Raw genomic sequence first — 17,863 nt, forward strand, 5'->3', positions numbered from 1 at the left:
CTCATTTGAACTTTCATGTATTTGGGGTATTTGCAAGGAACCTTTACCATCTGCATGTTCAGGTTCAAGCTTTCCTATCTGCATATCCACCATCTATAGGACCAAGGTTATGGATGATGATAACAAGGAGCCTGTTCCTGTGGTTCCTGCAGAGCAGGCAGAAGTTTTGGAGACCTGAATGTGACTTTGGTCTCTCTATGCCCAGACGATGTTACATCAGGGACCGAGTATCTATCTAATTACCTGTGCTGCAAATGTCCTAAGAAAGCCAGGACAGTGAGGCTACCTGAGCAGGCAGAAGTGAGGTCCACCTTTTTGAGGGAAAAATTGATCTTGGAATGGAAGTGACATGAGTCAAGAAGAGGTACTGGAAAGAGAGTTAAAAGAAGCCAAGGGAGGGAACCCTCAAACACAGAAGGTTCATGGTGCTTGGTCCATTTCAGGTAACCAGATGGTCCCTGACTTAAGATGTCTTGACTTGCAATTGATTGTTGGCTTCATGATGTTAAAAATATACTCATACGCATATGTTGATTGTGCTATCCTTTTAAATACAGCAGACAATAAGTTGTATAAAACATTCAACACTCTTTTAGAGTAGGCCTTATTTCAGACTGAAAGGTCTCAGCACATTCACATATGCTTGACTAAGCTGTGATGTGCATTTACCAGGTGTATTAACAGAATGGTCATACTCCAGTTTTTACTTCACTGAGGGTGAATTAGGCATCAATCCCACTGTACTTCAAAGGGCACCTCCATTTTTTGGGGCTTACTCATAAATTTCATTTGGTTATTTTACTAGGGAAGATACAAAATCCAGGAGCACGTGTTTAAATTGGAAGGAGAAGTGGTGGGTGTTTGTAAATTGTCCTTTCACCTGTTGTCTGGATGCCCCTTGCTCACTGCCAAATTCCAGTTTGACTCAAGACTTAATAATGAACACAAGTTTTCGAGTTACCTTCCCTGCCTAGAACAATGAGTCTGTAGAAAGGACTGAAGGAGCTGGGCAGAGTCCTGTAGATGGACTGTGCATGCTGGGGACCACACCTTCAACCATCTGTCTTTAAAGTGATCAGGAAAGGAACCCCACTATTAATTAGCATTGAAGGGAGATCAGAAACTTTTGGTGCCTTACATTTGGGGGCTGTAAACACAGCGAGCCCTCCCGGAGTGTAATATGGATCACTCAGGGGGCAATAAAATGTGGCACCAGCCATTCATTTGACAGATGCTTGCAGATCGGCTGGCCCTCTGCTAGGTGTTAGGGATGGGCTTCTGGATGACAGTTGGCTACTCACCATCTGGCATCCACACAGCATAGCAGGCTGTGTGCTCAGAGAATGCAGCCTGGGTTTTCTGCTCTGTGACATGTTACTCTGACCCAAGCCTTAGGGTAAGACACCTGGCACCAATGACAAACTCCAAGATGTTCAAATTCAGTGCAGGCTACTTCCTGGACACATGATTTGGCCTTGTGGAAACGCAGGCTCCTCATACATACATTACTATACATCAGGACTAACCGCAGCTGCCTTGGAGGAATGAAATGCTAGTCACCTGTCATTTGGACTTGTGCTAGAAGACAAAAGTGTTTAGAAAAGATGGCTGATTTAACTTATCACTTATTATTGCTTAAGCTCAATGATGCTTGTATTTCCCCAAAACACAAAATTGAGTCCTCCGGAAGTAAACAGCTTTCAAAGTGTGTCAATGATACACTTATTACCCTCTCCCTCCAAGCAAACATGTGCACTTCGCTGATTCTGAATCTTCTCAAAAAGGAGGTTCTGCTGATGCCAAGGCTGTCCAGACACTGAAGGGACCAGGGTAGCCCCTCAGTAGGCTTTCCCAAGACCCTCTGCTCCCTTGGGAAAAAAATGAGTGTGGGAACATTGGGCCCTTTCTTCGAACAGCCAAAGGACAGGCCATGGGCTTTTCAGATGTCTTATCTGGCAAGAAGAAATATGAACAACAAACTCAAGAAGGCTTTAACTGCTTCTTGGCTCTCTGGGAATAGCAGTTTGCACAGGATTGCCCCAATGGGCTTGCTCTCCTGAGATGCAAACAAGCATGCTTCTTCTGCTTGTGCCTGGGACTTCCACTGCCCTGACACAGGGGGGCGCTGCAGCCTCTCTTTTGCTCAAAACTGGCTGACTCTCCTCTTCAACTGAACCTTAAACCATCAGTTTTCCTTTATACTAGCCTGAAGTCATGTTGTGTGTTTTCCTATAGAAGTTAGTGGGAGCCTGACAATGGGCTCAATATCCTCCCCTTTCCCCTTTCCCCAGAGCCCCCACAGTGCTCTTTCCAACCATAAACAATAAATGACAAGCAAATGACTTTTCACAATAGAAAAAACTTTAAAGTAGATGTAAACAAAAAGAATCCCATTCACCTTTTGAGAATGGTGTTCAATGCATACATGTATAGGCACACACACAGACACACAGACACATAGACACACACAAACAGTTGTGAGTTAATTGTTACTTGATTACTGAGATAAGGTATTATTCTACAGTTTCATTTATTTGCAGTGTCTCTTTTTTTAAAAGCCCAGAAAACCTTTTTCATACACTGTTTCCATAGTGACTTTGAATAATTGAGATATCTGAGACTGAAGTTCTAAGATTTGAGGGTTGAATATGGAAACGAAGATCTCTCAAGGAAAATCCTGGTTGTGGACACCTTCCACTTTGACCATTGTGAAGGACAGCATTTACTGGCATTCCGAGGAGAAGGCATGCCAAAGTTTTACCTGAAATGGAAGAACAATTTAAACCCTTCAGTTCTCTGGAAGATCCTTTAGGGGAATTCACACCCGTCTTCATTTCTTTCTGGGGTGGCTGGTGCTTATATGGCTGGTAATCACAGAAGTAGATTTGTTTTTACACCAATATCTAGACAAGGTGAGTGTTTGGAGCGTTGGGAAAGTGTGCTGAGGTAGAAATGGTGACTCAGGCCTTGCTAAGATCGACTAAGGTTCCATTTGTGTGGTAAACGAGTAAACCTCTCTCTCTCTCTCTCTCTCTCTCTCTCTCTCTCTCTCTCTCTCTCTTGCTCTCTCTCTCTTCTTTCTTGCTCTCTCTCTCTCTCTCTCTCTCTTTCTCTCTCTCTCTCTCTGTTCCTGAACATGTATGTGTTGTATACACGTTCATGTATGTATTGAAACAGACTCTGGTTCTGTTTCCTGGTGCCCAGGTGGCTAACCTGGGATAAGTTAATTGCTGAGAGCACACATCACTTGTGATGTGTACAATGTGTATAGATTCAACCAAACATATCTGTTGACATTTGAAAAATGCTCCATCTCATCTGAACCAAACTTATACAGATATTTTCCAGTCATTATCCCCCAAGCAACACAACTTAGTAACCACCATAATTAAGTGGTATAGTAGTTCAGCATTTAGACAGCAGTGGGTGTTATAAGCATATAACCTGCTTATAACAGGAAGGTGTTCACAAGTTATGTGAAAATACTGCACTCACAGTTGTATTTGGGGTATTTGAGTATTTGCGGACTGTGACATTCACGGGAGAGTCTGGAGCCAGTGCCATGAAGAGCCGGTTCCATTCAGGGGCTATTTTTTTTCCAAAGACCTCGTGAACATTTTAGACTTTGTGCATGGCAGTACATTCTTTGCTGTTGCCATTCAACTCTGTCATTGCAGCGTGGATGACAAGATGTCAATGAATGAGTGTAGATGTGTTTCAATAAAACTTTATTTACATAAACAGTTGACAGGTCATATTGGACTAGTGGACCAAGGTAGGCTAATGCTGTGGAAACAACTGGAGATAATCTTGCTAAGCAAATCAATTCAGTCTCAGAAAAACAGGTAGAGCATTTTCTCTCAAGTGTAGTTTCTAAATTTTATATAGATGCATCTTTGTCTGTACACATAACATAAAAGTGGAAATAAAACTACCTAGGGGAACAAAGGGAAGTAATAGGAGAGTGGGTGCCAAAGGGGGGACAGAAGGTGTCACGATGGGAATCTACTAAACATATAATACAGACTTGCATGAAACATCATTATGTAACCCAGTACTGTGTACACAGAATATAAAAATGACAATTAAACACATCATTCCTGTCTCATAGGTAAACAATCGAGTCACATGCATAATATTGATTTTTCCTATAACCACAGTAATAAAAATAAAAGAAAGAAGAGATGAATTTAGTTCTAAGAGTGTATTTTGTTTATCTCAGGGCATTTTTTATTTGCTTTATCTTCTGAGGGCGCATATGTATGTGTATGAGTGCTTGCTTGAGTGTCGGCACATATCTGTGCAGCTGTGTAGGCCCATGTGGAGAGGTTTAAGGTTCTTCCTCTACTTCATCTTATAGATCGAGGCAGGGTCTCTCCCTGTACATGGAGCTTAACTGTTTTGGACAGTCTGGCCAGCCTGAATGCTCCTGCCCCAGGCATGTCTTGTCTCTGCCTCCAGAGCTGGGATTATAGGATGGCTACCGCACTCTCTTGGCTTTTACTGGATTCTGGGGATCCACAGTCTGATCCCCATGTGTACACAGGGAGTGCTTTATCCACCAAGCCATCTCCCCAGCCCCTGATCTACTTTGGTTTGATTTTCAAAATCTTCTGTGTGCTTTCGACCTCTAGCATGTTTTGTTTCCTTACATAGTTGCTTGTGTTCGAGAGCATGCGCCAGCTAGTGTGTCTCAAAGTGCAGGTCCCCAGACTGTGGAGTAGAGTGCTAGAATTGGTCTTCTTTGCAAAGCCAAAACCAAAACCAAACCAAAAAAGCCATTAACAAACTATCAGAGTCCAGTTGTTCCCCCAGATTGGAGGTGGGAGAAGAACCACTTTATTATAGTGTGTTGTCCTGGTTGTTCTATACTATTGTAGTTATTGTTGCTGTGGATCTTGTAGTGTGCTTAACTGAGAAATTAATTTTTTTCAGTGATATGCTTGTACAGGAAGAGCACAGTATATCTGAACTGGCAGCATGTGTCTCTGGATGGGACAAGGAGGCACCAGTGCACGCCATATGTGGAAAGCAGAGGTGTTGCTTCCTGCACTTCCATGGGCACATGTGTGGGTGAGTGCATGTGTGCCTAAGTGCATGCATGTGTGTGTGTGTGTGTGTGTGTGTGTGTGTGGTTTAGGTCACAGTGAGAAAGAGATCACATGTATTCTTCCTGAGGCCATAGTGTGAAATTCAGTGCTAAGTTATTTCTGCGTTGTTTACTGAGTTTTAAGTGAGGCTGAGTTGTTTTTTTTTTTATCCCCCCCACCTTCATATTCCAGGCTCTGCTGGGGTAGGGGCAAAGTTACCCACTGTCCACGTGAATGTATATAACTAAATCAGTTATTGAGTTTCATGGTGGCCATTTAAAATTACAAATTAACATCGAAATCTGTGAATGTCACTCTCTGAAAAAAAAAAAAATCCTCATTTGGCAGAATGCAAACTGACACCTGGACAGCTGAAGGCCTAAGAGAGACATGAACCTCTGGGAGACACTTTACAAGGAGGGAGCTCATACACCCAGCCAGAATAGCTCCTTCCTATACACTTCACTATCCTCCTAGGCACCCTAATGGGAAACTGAGTCAAACAGTGGCTTAGGTTCATAAGCTTGAAGGTGTGGCTTGAAGTATTTGATTCTAGGGAACCAAGGCTGAAGAGATACTGATTTCTGAGCATCTTGGGAGAGTCATGTGCTGGGAAACATGTGGAGTATTGGGCATGACCCATGCTGGGAAACACAGACAGGGTCCATATCCTGACAGCTCACCATGAAGAAGGCCTTTGTCTTCCTATGGAGGGAGGCCAGAAGGACCCAGATTGGTGCAAAGAAAAGCTTTTAATGTGGTCTTATAGTCCCATAAACGATAAAGTCAGGAATGGCTAGAACACAGTCAGGTCAGTTCCCAGCAACCCTTTTAGGAGGTCCCCAGCCACCTGCTCCAGGACATCTGATGCCTTTGGCTCCCACGGGCATCCACACCCATGTGCACACACCCACACACAGACACATATGCAGTTATAGAACTGGAAATAAATAAATATTAAGTAAATGAAGAAAAAGATTATGTATGCTTTACATGTGATTTTTTTTTTTTTTTTTGATATGGTTGAAGTTTCATAGTAACATAGCTAATTGCATCCAGTAATAGGATGCATTTCTGTTATTTCCTTTTCCTTCCAGAAGGGTGCAGTGTGAAGCTGAGAAAGACACTTAACTCCCCTGTTGTAATGTCCTGCCATTTAGTGGCTCATAGACTACACTTTAAAGACATCTTGTCTCCACCTACCACATTCACTCATACACATCAGTCTCTTCAGGAAGTCAACACTCATGAAAAAAGTATCCCAGATACTCCATACAGTTGTTTTAAAGCAAGCAAACAGGTCTTCTTGCTGTTGTTACCATGGCAGCCAAACCCTCTCCTGTCAATCATCCTAAAATGAATTATTAATGAGCTTTGTGGAGCACACACTTAATAAGCACACTCGGTGTTTTCAGGAGGAGGTGAAATGTGGTCACGATGCCGAGCAGTGGTCCCCGCTGTTCCGTCTTATGGGGAAGGGTTTACAGGGACCAGCTGTTCAGCTTGGCTCCTCTTCGCTGGTTAAGGGCCTTGTTCCCCTGGCATTTGGGAGCTGCATAAAAGGTTGGTCTGACTGAATCATGATTTCAGAAGTAGATTATTTAAACTGGCCCCGTACCTAACCCCTGCTTTTCTCTGTCCTTCTGATGATTCGACTCACCTCTGCTTAGATAACCTTCTCCCACAGATTAAGGCCATCATCTCCAGTAATTGGCTGACCAGAGACAAGTTCATGTTCTAATTCTGAAAGACGATAGAAGAGGAAAGCTGTTGTATTTGTGCAATAGATTGAGTTATAAATTCCTGCTCCTTATTTTTATTTAACAATAAAAGGGATTGCAGTTTAGTGAGGGGTGAGCTTCCTAGACAAGAGAATTTTAATACAATTTACTTAAGCTTTCTAAGCCTCAGTTTTCACATATGTTAGATGAGTTTAAGTTAAAACATTTATTAATGGTGAGAAACTTGAAGGATCACACTCATAAGCCCTTCCGGATGCCAGCAGTTGCTATGAGGATGATGTTTCCCTGGGCAGTTCCTCACGTTCCTCTGGTGTTGAGCTCCTGAAATCTCTTAGGCTATATCTATGTTTTGAGGTAAGGCTTGGACATAGGGTCTCACTGTATCCCAGGCTGGGCCTATAACTTTCTATGTAGCCCAGGCTGGCCATGGACTCATGGCAATCCTCCTACTTCAGGCACCCATGTACAGGGATTACAGGCATAAGCTACCATCCCCAGCTTCTGTTGATATTCAAATTATATAGTACAACTTTGGTTTCCTTTCTTGTGTGTGTGTGTGTGGGGGGGCAGGTGCAAGTGCGTAAGTGTGCATGTGTATTTGGAGGGCACAGGTCCTTATCAGATGTCTTTCTCAATTCTCTTCTGCCCTGTTTTTGTTTGTTTGTTTGTTTGTTTGTTTTTTGGAAGCAGTGTCTCTCACTAATTCTGCAGTCCATCAACTCCTCTAGGCTGGCTGTGGACAGAGCCTTGGGGTCAACTCTCTTTGCTCCTTTGAGTATGTTTCTTTATTTCTTTTTTTTTTTTTTTTTTTTTTTTTTTTTTACTGTGCTGCTGGGCATCACATTCAGGTGTTCATCATAGGTGCACAGAAAGTGCTTTACTGACTGACCCATATCCTCATCCCACAACTTCCATTTTTCAAAAATTAAATATTAATTTTCTTCTCTGTTCTTATAAAAGAGCATGCTTGAAGCCGTCAACCAAGGAACAGTTTTTGATTGTCTTTTCATGGACAATTTCTCCAAAGTTGAATTCTGGTTTGTACTGAACTTCATTGGTAAAAATGTCTGATGGTATCTGGAATAAATATCTAGCTTAAAAAGCAAAATCTATTATTTCACAGAATGAATCAATACTGATATATATATATATCATATATATATATATGTGTGTGTGTGTGTGTGTGTGTGTATATCATTTTATAATTTATATATCATTTATATAATTTTATTTAGCTTTATTTTATTTGTATTTGTGTTTTTCCTGCTTTCATATATCTATGTGAGAATGTCAGATCTTGGAGTTACAAACAGTTGTGAGCTGCTACCTGGGTGCTGGGATTTGAACCCAGGTCCTCTGCAAGAATAGTCAATGCCGCCAAACACTGAGCCATCTCTCTAGCCCCTAATATAAAACAGATGTTTTTTCTTTCTTTTTAAAAAGATTTATTTATTTATTATTATATATATAAGTACACTGTAGCTGTCTTCAGACACACCAGAAGAGGGCATCAGATCTCATTACAGATGGTTGTGAGCCACCATGTGGTTGCTGGGAATTGAACTCAGGACCTCTGGTAGAGCAGTCAGTGCTCTTAACCACTGAGCCATCTTTCCAGCCTTCTTTCTTTATTTCTGATGCAGTGCGAGAGTGAAGGATGGTAGATAAAATGGCAGCCTTAGTCTTAGACTGTAGGCCCTAAGGCCCTCTGTTGAAGAAGCAAACCTTGCTGTTAGAAAGAATTAAAGAAGGGAACGTGCTTATAAGCTAGAGAAAATAAAATCGTTATTTTAAGGCTTAAGTGTACTTCTTGCTTTTTATTGCCTTTTAAAAATATTATGCTAAGGCCAGCTCCACATAGAGATTCAACCACAGAACCTGCAGGTTCATGATTTAAAAAATCCTTGAGTGTGGTAGTGCACACCTGTGATCTCAGCACTTGGGAGGTAGAGGCAGGAAGGTCAGACGTTCATGGTCATCTTCATCCGCTTAGTTAGTCTGATGTCAGTCTGCTGTTACAGACTTGCCATCTCAGAGATTTGGAAGCAGAAGCAAGGAGATCGAAAACTCAAGGTCTTCTATGGCTGCAGAGTGACCCCAGGCCAACCCAGGCCATGTGTGGACCCTGTGTTAAAAGAGAAAACTATATAAAGAGGCTTATGGCTAGTTCTCAGTAGAACATTGGTCTGCTCTATACTGAGGAATTGCCAAGTGTCCCAGGAAACTCCAGGAAAAGAAGACTCAGCTTTGAAGAACAACTTTGGGGAAAATTAAGTAGCACAGCAGCACGTGGCTGCCCTAGGTTCCTGTGGACCTGCCATTCTGACCCTAGTGGGTCCTGACCCATGTGTCTTAGGTTTTCTGGAATGATCATGTGCCTACTGCTCACAATCCTCTCTGCAGGATCATCTGCCCCAGGGAGAGCAGGCAACAGAGGAGTCCAAGGCATGTCTGCTTTAGCACTGGGTGCCCAGGAGCTGGGACCTTGGGCAAATGGCTCAACCTCTCAACCGTTCTGAGCCTCTGTTGGCCCAGTTGGACTGCAGTTTTTCCTTGCAGGGAGAACTCATATGACATGAGCCTGCCGTGGCAGGGAGTATGAGCACCTGCTGTCTTCCTTCTGCGTTCTGGAAAAGCTTAACTTGACTGGGAGATGGACTGGTCTTTCTAATTTTAAACTTTGAAAGGAGGAGAAAATTTGTGTTTTACTTTCTCCCTCCCTCTCTGTGGGGTCTCTAGAGTCATGTTGGTCAAATGGAGTCGGAGATTGCCCTGGAGGGCTGGGGTAAGGCATCAGCACCACCCTGCTTGGCCTTAACTTTTCATAAACTACATATTTCTGAAATCTCTAAGCTAATGCCTCCAACCTAGCAGATAACTGCCACCTACACATGAGGCAGGATAGGGAAAACCATTGACATTGACGGGAACTCTGAAATTGTCAACTTGTGATTCTTCAGACCACCATCACTGCCACGACCACCATCACCACCAACTGCCTCCTCCTCTTCTCTAGTCTTCTAGTGGGAGAGTGAACCTTGAATTTCTAAAATCATCTTAAGTTCCCAATTCCATGGGTGAACGTCTCTGTGTAGCTAGCTGTCCAGTGGAATACACAAGTGTCCAAAATTCTATGATGGTATTTCGTTCCTTACTGGAGACTTGGAGATGAGGATGCTGATAAAAGTCCCACCTTAGCGTGTGGCCAGGCATCTCCAGCCAACCAACAAGTGTCTTCCATGGCTTGGTGAGCTGATACCCTTAATCCACAGGCCAGAAAGCTGAAGCTCTCTGAGACTCCTTTAGGATTATTGAGTTCAGTGTCTGCTGGCTGGTTTGATTTATGGCCATGTGTTGTGCAGATGTCCTCTAAGTGAGTCTTTTTTATTCAGAAGGGTGGAGGCACATGTTCATTATCTATACATTCCTTCTCAGAGCCTCTTGGAGCTTAAGGGTGAGATCAGAAGAGCATGGTTATTTTCCATATCCCCTGTGACATCCAAGCTCATCCTAAATTTGGCACATGAATGACTTTCTTCTACTTTGCAGTTCAAATATCTATAAAATTACAATATCATTGAAAAATCATTCCCAGCTCTACCCGTTGATTATAACCCAACCACAGATGCAAATCACATTTGACAAGACAGATTCTGTTATCATTCTGTTTCATGTTCTTGAATTCCATGAGATAGCTATGCTTAGCAATAACATACTCTTCTTTATACCCATGAATGTTTATTCTTCAAGCAACTGAAGAGAGCATTGACTAGAAAAGAGGAGAAAAGCACAGGTCTTTGCTGAACTCTGCTGTGTTGTGACAACAGAGTTCGTCAGTGGCTCCTTTCATCTGATAAACTGCTAAGGCTCCACGCATATCAGTAGGTCACTGTTGACCTGGAGACCCTACAGACAAGTTCTGGCAGGAGATGGTGTACAGTGTGCATAACAAGGAGATGCTGTCATGGTGTCTGTTCTGCAGAACATCAAGATTACCCTGAAGTCTAGGCACCAAATCCCAGACATTGGGTAGACCCCCCCACCATTAGTCAAATCTGTTGGTAGCTGATAGAACTTCAGAGGCTAGTGATTAACTGAGCTAATTTTGAGTAGTTGGTTGCATGGTGATAGGAATGATTTACACAGAGTTTAAAATGTATCAAATATGTTGCTTCACATGATTTTTTTTTTCAGAACACCCAGTGGACAGTACTGTTCCACCCCTCACCCATGCCTATCTGTGGGGACAGTGTTTCAAAACACCACCACCAGTTTTGATACCTGAAATGGTGAACAGTATCAAACCCTAGATAAACTATGTTTCTCCTACACATGCTTACCTGTGAAAATACTTAATCGATCAATAAGGCTTCTAAGATACTAATAATATTTAATTATATCTAATGACAGACCATAATAATACATAGTAATACATTATCCATCATCACTACTCTGACCTTGGAGCCATTATTAAATAGACTAAGCATTATTTGAACAAAGTCTGTGGGATTACATGACTATACTATGCTGTTGTCTGAGTTGCTACTGTATGACAGAAAGTGGGTAGCACCCACAGCATGCTCTCACAGGATGAAGGATGACTTGTCCAGGTAGGCTGGGGCTAGCTGCCACAAGATGCAGACATGATACTCAGAATGGCAGCTTAAAATTGATGAGCTGTTTATTTCTGGAATGAACAGTTTCCTATTTTCACTCCTTGGTAGGTTATGGGCAACAAACTATGGGAAGCCCAACCATTGTATTAGAGACACCACAGTGGCATCCTTTTGTAGACAGGGGAAGATGAACCCAGAGACACCATGCTCACATTCCATAGCTGGTGAGCAAAGAACCAAGCCACACCCACCATCTGCCTTCACCATCTACATCTGCCCCTCCACCTTCAGATTGGCCATCCCTTCTCTTCCAAGCCCTAGTAACAGTTTCATCTCCTTAATACCAGTTTCATCTCCTCAAGCCTTACAACACCTTTAGACTTATTCCTTTTGCAATGCTGCTGTAAAAATAATCTTAGAGTAAAACAAAAATAAATTTCAATCAAACAACCATACAGAGTAACAAACCCAAACAAAATCAATCATAATCCTTCTGCTGGCAGTTTATGGCCTTTAAATCTGTGTGGTTGCCATTTGAATAAAACCATGTAATGGGGCATGGGGACTCACTCTTGATGTCACCTCAGTACTTGGGAGGCTGAGATGGGAGCATGGCTGGGAGTTAGAGGCTAGCCTGGGTGTTGTCACACTTTGCTTTTCTGTGGCTGTGATAAAACACTAACAAAAAGCAACATAGGAAGGAAAGGGTTTATTTGGCTTACACATCCAGGCTACACTATTACTGAGGGAAGTCAAGACAGGATCTCAGAGCAGGAACTTGGAGACAAGAACTGAAGGAGAGCCATGGAGGAGTGCTGCTCACTGACTTTCTCAGTCTGCTTTCTTAAACTTCTCAGGACCACCTGCTCAGGGGTTTCTCTCTCCATACTGGTCTAGGCCCTCCCACATTGATCACTGGTCAAGAGACTGCTCCACAGACTTGACTACAGGCCAATCTGATGGAGACATTTGTTCAATTGCACTTTCCTTTTTTTTTTTTTTTTTTTTTTTTTAGATGACTCTGGCTTGTGTTATGTTGATAAAAAGCTCACCATCAGAACTGTAATATCGAGTTTCAGGCAAACCCAAGCCTCAAAATGAGACTCCAAACCTAACCAAACCAAACCAAACCAAACCAAACCAAACCAAACCAAACCAAACCAAATGAAACCCAACTAAACCGAACCAAATGAAATCAAAATAAAACAACAACCTATGGATGCTGTTTGGAGTGTTCTATTTTTATTTAGGGATCCATTAGATATCTTTCCTACTCCATTCTTCCTTGATGTAACTGTCAATGATCCAGTCAGTTTACATGTATTTTAAGTCACAGCTACACGACTTAGTAAGTCCTCTACTGTTGGACATTTCTTTAACTTCTAAGATCTCATCATTCGCTTGACAGTCGGATTAATCTCTTTGTATGTGCGCTCTCCTCTGTGTGTTTGATGACTTACTTAGCCTGTTGTAGATTTTTTAGCTTTTGTGGTGTCCTGGCAACTGAAGACTAAGGCTCAGAGAGAATATTTAAGGACTAGGGATATAGCTGGGTGGAAGAGTGCTTGCCCTACTATGCGCTGAACCCAATCCCTTGTACCAAATCTTTTAAGTTTCTTTCACTACTGCATCAAAAGAAACAGATATCACAAATGTTTGAAACAGAATCTTAGTCATCTATGTTTTAGGATAAATATGAAATGTATGATTTTTACTTTCACAAATATTAAGTACATTCTTCATGAGCAGTTGATTCTCTAGCTTGGAGAAAACTTTAAAAGTTGCTCAGGGAAAGGAGGGTAGTGTGAAATGGTGTCAAAAAGGGGCCACAGTGAGCAGGTGAATCCATAGAAAGGTCAACACAGTGGTTGAACACATCCTTTGTGGCACAGATGTTTTACTTTTAAGCCTAGTTCATGTCCTAGTTCCTATGCAATCTTGCACATGTTGACCAATCCTTCTGAGTTCCAGTGTCTCCATCTGTCATAGGGGCCCATTGCAATACATGCTTCACAGGGTCGTGGTGAGCATTTAACCTTAAGAGAATGTGAGTCTGTTGACAGATGCATGCAGGGCACTGTCATCAGTCGCATTCTGTTTGTCATCATAGCCATTTTCCCTCCCTGAAGGGACCGTGTGCTAACTCCTGTTTTCACCCTCTGTGTGCAGCACCTGAAGGCCACCATGGATACTTAGATTTTCTTGGAAAGGTAGCCAATGAAATGGTGCCGTGGAGCCTGTTATTTTCTGAAAGTACAAAGGGCGCTTAAGGTCTTACATTTTCTGTAGGAGATGAAGGCAATATAGGGGCCTCTGAACCAGCAGTGCATATCAGTGGACAGGTTTGTGGGTTACTTTTTGTCTCTCTGCTCTACTGAAAAATTAAAACATTCAATGATGGCCCTGTATTCAGATTCCTTCATGTATTCTTGGTGCCACACTAAAGGGAAAGAGGAGGGAATCTTACTGGCTGATGTAACTGAGAACTAGGTGTTCAGGGATTCTGTAGATTTAGATGCAGCAGGAATGAAGGCTGATCTGCATTTCTGAGTCTCTTAGCTGAAGTTTGTTCTGAGTTATCTTTGTTTCAGGCAATGATGGGTCCTGACAGCTCAAGGTGTATGATACCTTGATAGTTAATAATCACAGCAATGAAAACTGCCTTTTTTTCCTGATGCTTCTAGGAAGAGTCCCAGGGAAGATTCTAGTTGGGTGAACTCCAGTTCCATTCACTCGGATTGGCTAGATATGGATTATTGTTTGTACTTTCATAGAGCTTTTAGAGATGGGTGGTTCTCCCAAGTGATGCTGAGAAGACAAAAGGGAAGGGTGGTGGAAGGGAAGGAAATGGAAAGAAAACAAAAGAGAGAAAGAGGAGAAATATATGTAGCTGCTTCTCAGAAATTCCCAGTTAGGTAACTCACACCAGAGCTATACCTCACGCCAGCTTAATTCATGAACTTCTTTTTCTCTTCCCCACCTCCACACGGGTGTGATTTTTCAGTGAAGTGTTGTTTTCTCGCACCTGAAGCGTCAGTATTTGCAGTGGCTGCTGCTTCTTGGAGCTTAGGGTGTCATTAGTAGCATAACAGCCACTCGGTGTGGCTTAGCTTTCCCCTACAGACAAACACTAAAAATACCCAGAGCACTGCAAACAAGCAGGGCGTGCCCGCCTGGGATGGACACTCAGCCACTAAGCCGCCTTAGCCCTGCCTCTGCAGGGAGAGGCACGGGCTCAGCCACCTCCTTCCTAGGTTGGTTTTACTTTGGATTCTGCTAGGACTCTGTTGATAGAGGAGACGAGGGGGCTGCTGGTGGAAGAGAGCTGTGTGGAGGAGAGGAAATGAGGGAAGCTGCTAACACTGGTTGCTTGCACTGACTTTGTTGTTCTCTATAGACTTGAACTAAGATATGTCAAGAGATCAGAGCAGTCCCCGCAGCAGCGCAGATTAGCTGGGATTTAAACTAAAACTCCTTACCAAGAGATCACCTAGACTTAAACCCTCCTGAATGTGTCCATGAAGAGGCCCAAGGAACACAGCATTCAGAGAAGGTTAGTGCGCATGCTGACTAGGGCCAAAATTCAAGGGAAAATTCCAGAGCCTTTCTTTGGAACCTTTAGGTGGAGTTGAACCATCCAGGAAGCCAGGGTCATTTTAATTCAAGCGTGCCCCTCTCTTCTGTGTCTGAAGAGGTCAGAGTATTGGCATCTGATGTTGAACAGCTACAGGTAGAGAGCCTGCTCGCTCTCTAACTGGGTTGTCTTATCAAGCCAGTGAGCTCTTGGGGTTTTCAAACACCAGCCAAGGGATTACTTGATGTGATCAGACAGGTTATGGAAATATGTGACTCATAGCAGATCTGACCTTTCATACACTGTCTGGAATCATCTTGTGCCTGTTTAACAATATAATGAACCCTACTTAGTGTGAGCATGGTCTTGGCTGATTGAATGGAACTGACTTGATGTTGCTAGAGAGATGGTCATAGAAACAGAGGTGATCAATGGCCTTAAAAAATGCCTGGACTTCACCCAACTTTCATGTTTCCCACCAGTAATTGCCATTCGGCTAATTGATTGCCCAGAAGTTGTTCCCAGAACAATCTTTCCATGGGCCTGTTTATGGCAGGATCCTGGGATTTAAATGAAAAAGTTAATCCCCAAAGGATAAGTATGAATCAGTTCTTGGGACAAAATGTACTTCACATTTTTCCTTTCCATACGTGAGGGGAAGAAGTGTGTGTACCCCGGACACATGCTTCTCATTGGAAAACTCGATCGAATGTCTGTCTTTCTGGGCTGGCTCTCATGGAGAGACTTTGGCATCTTCTCAAGCCTCAAGTGAAGTTATCTGAGCTCCCAAATTGCTAGGTGGTCGCTCCCAGGGAGTGTGACAGAGGCAGGGGTGCCTGGCTCTGTGGGTGGGAGTTTGCTTTCTCAGGAGTTTATGACCGAAAAAAAAAAAAAAAAGAAAGAAAGAAAAGAAGCAGTATATTGTCTATTTAATCTGCATTGTCTAAATGTGGCAAAGTGTTTAGAAGTTTTATGAGTCAGAGCAGCTTCATAATAACAGTGACAGCAACAGCAACAAAGATCTAACCTTTTACAAAGCACTTCTGTGTGCCAGGTTGCTTTTCTGTGTGGCATACATTTTAGTGAATTTAATCCATAGACAGTTGCTTTCAGATTCACACTTCATCTTCTCCTTCCCTGAGTTAAGTCGCCTATGTGGGCTGAGTACCTTTTCCAACTTGAGCTACATCCTTACAGACTTGACTTTTCATAGAATTCAACCGAAGAAAGTCATGGAGTGTATGTTTGGAGATATCCTGTTCTTTCGATCTTACTGCTTTTCAGAGCCTTAACTATGAGGCCTGAGATGTAATCTGTTTGAGAAATTCAGTTGTAGGTTAAAGATCCATTCTATTCCTCTTGCCCTTGCTCCAGTGCATTAAAAACATTTTAATTTCCTGATAATTGTTCCCAGTTTCCAAGAAAAAGAGGAGGACCTGGGTGATTAGAGTTTCTCGTCAATGCAAAGGGTGAGCTCTCTGGGAGGTGTAGACAGCAGTGAATCAAGCCCAGGTTGCTGGGGGTTTGAATCCACAGCAGCCACATTCTCTTGCCCTTTCCTGTGTTTCTGGTGGAGCAGCAGTAAGCTGTTTGAGTGAATGGTTTTCCCAAGAGGCAAGGTCCCCTGATGTCCGGTGAGCCATCACCCAAACAACGTTCCCGTGTAATGGGTCCCTAAGGGAAAGCCTTGCAGAGTCATCCAGCCACAAGCAGGAGCCTGCCTTATAGGACCTGCCCTTTCCTAGACTTTTTATGTCCTGGGTTATGTTTTTAGAATTTGGAGTTCTGAGCTGAGAATGGGCACTTAGAACAGGAGGCAGTGGTGTTAGTGATCATGTCTCAAATATAAAAATCAGTTGAAAGCTTGAAATTTGAGTTGATGGGCACTTTCCTGCTTGTGTGTGGCTTTATTCTGTCTAAAATTTACAAAGGGGCCTCCACATTCTTTATAATGTTTGTTCTGGTTACCTACCATGTATGTATGCATATGTTTTCACATTTAGCAATGGTCATTAATAGAAATGGATTGGAGATCTTATTCTTTAAAGAAAACTCACACCTGAATGAAAAAAAAGGGTGTTTACATTTATTCCAGGGCCCATACAGAACAAACAAACAAACAAAAAAAGGTCTTCTGCTTGATGAGGGTCTGTACTCTTTGGATTTAGTAAGTTGGAAGGCAACATTACAATGGCCAAATCCATACATCTGTGTGTCCACAAGGCCTGTCTTGGAGTGTTCCTCCTCAGGGCCTGTTGGATATTCAGGTCCTGGTCCCTACATGATGACCTTTTCAGCGTGTGAGTCTATACTTGGTGAAGAAAACAATACAGATAGTTGTCATCAGGAGCATGGCAGTGTTAGGTTCTGGGCTGTCACGTAGCGGTGAGTGTGGTACTAGAGGAACAGCTGGCCTTGCTGAGCTGTGATACTTCATGCTCATCTCTTCACTCCCTCTGTGATGATCGGTGTAGCAATGGATGCTGGCATCTGGTACCACTGTGTGCTCGGGGGTTTCAGTCTGTTTCACTCCCTAACCCACTTGCAGCCTTGAAGATAACTCAGAGAATGAGTCACAGAGGGATTGAGTCTAATGTTGGTTGAAAAACAAACAAACAAACAAACAAACAAACAAAAATGAAAGAAGAAAGGCCCCACTTGTGTACTATATCCCGGCTTTGCTGCTGACTTGTTATGGGGCCTGATGCATGACACGGAGTGATGGAGACTTGAGGGGTTTGATGCGAGACATAGAGTGATGAAGACTGCCTCTCTCTTAGGACTTTGCTGAATGAGCTAATGGCAGCAGCACATCTCATGTTGGATCAGAGCAGACACTGA

The 17,863-nt window shown here is 42.8% G+C and overlaps 1 protein-coding gene across 2 annotated transcripts in view; it reads left to right on the forward strand.

Moving 5' to 3' along the window:
* The window catches only part of Slc1a2 (solute carrier family 1 member 2), a 130,697-nt gene that overhangs the window by 22,212 nt on the left and 90,622 nt on the right, over nt 1-17,863 (forward strand). The window contains exon 1 of one of the 2 annotated variants that reach the window (XM_034494461.2): nt 14,862-15,001. The exons of the other annotated variant lie outside the window; for it this stretch is intronic. Within the exon in view, the coding sequence (XP_034350352.2) occupies nt 14,967-15,001 (35 nt within the window). The 5' untranslated portion in view covers nt 14,862-14,966. Of the gene's footprint in view, nt 1-14,861; nt 15,002-17,863 lie in introns of those variants that run through there. 2 annotated transcript variants of the gene reach the window in all.

The sequence above is a fragment of the Arvicanthis niloticus genome, chromosome 2 (assembly GCF_011762505.2).
Source record: "Arvicanthis niloticus isolate mArvNil1 chromosome 2, mArvNil1.pat.X, whole genome shotgun sequence".
In the NCBI taxonomy this organism is placed as follows: Eukaryota; Metazoa; Chordata; class Mammalia; order Rodentia; family Muridae; genus Arvicanthis; species Arvicanthis niloticus.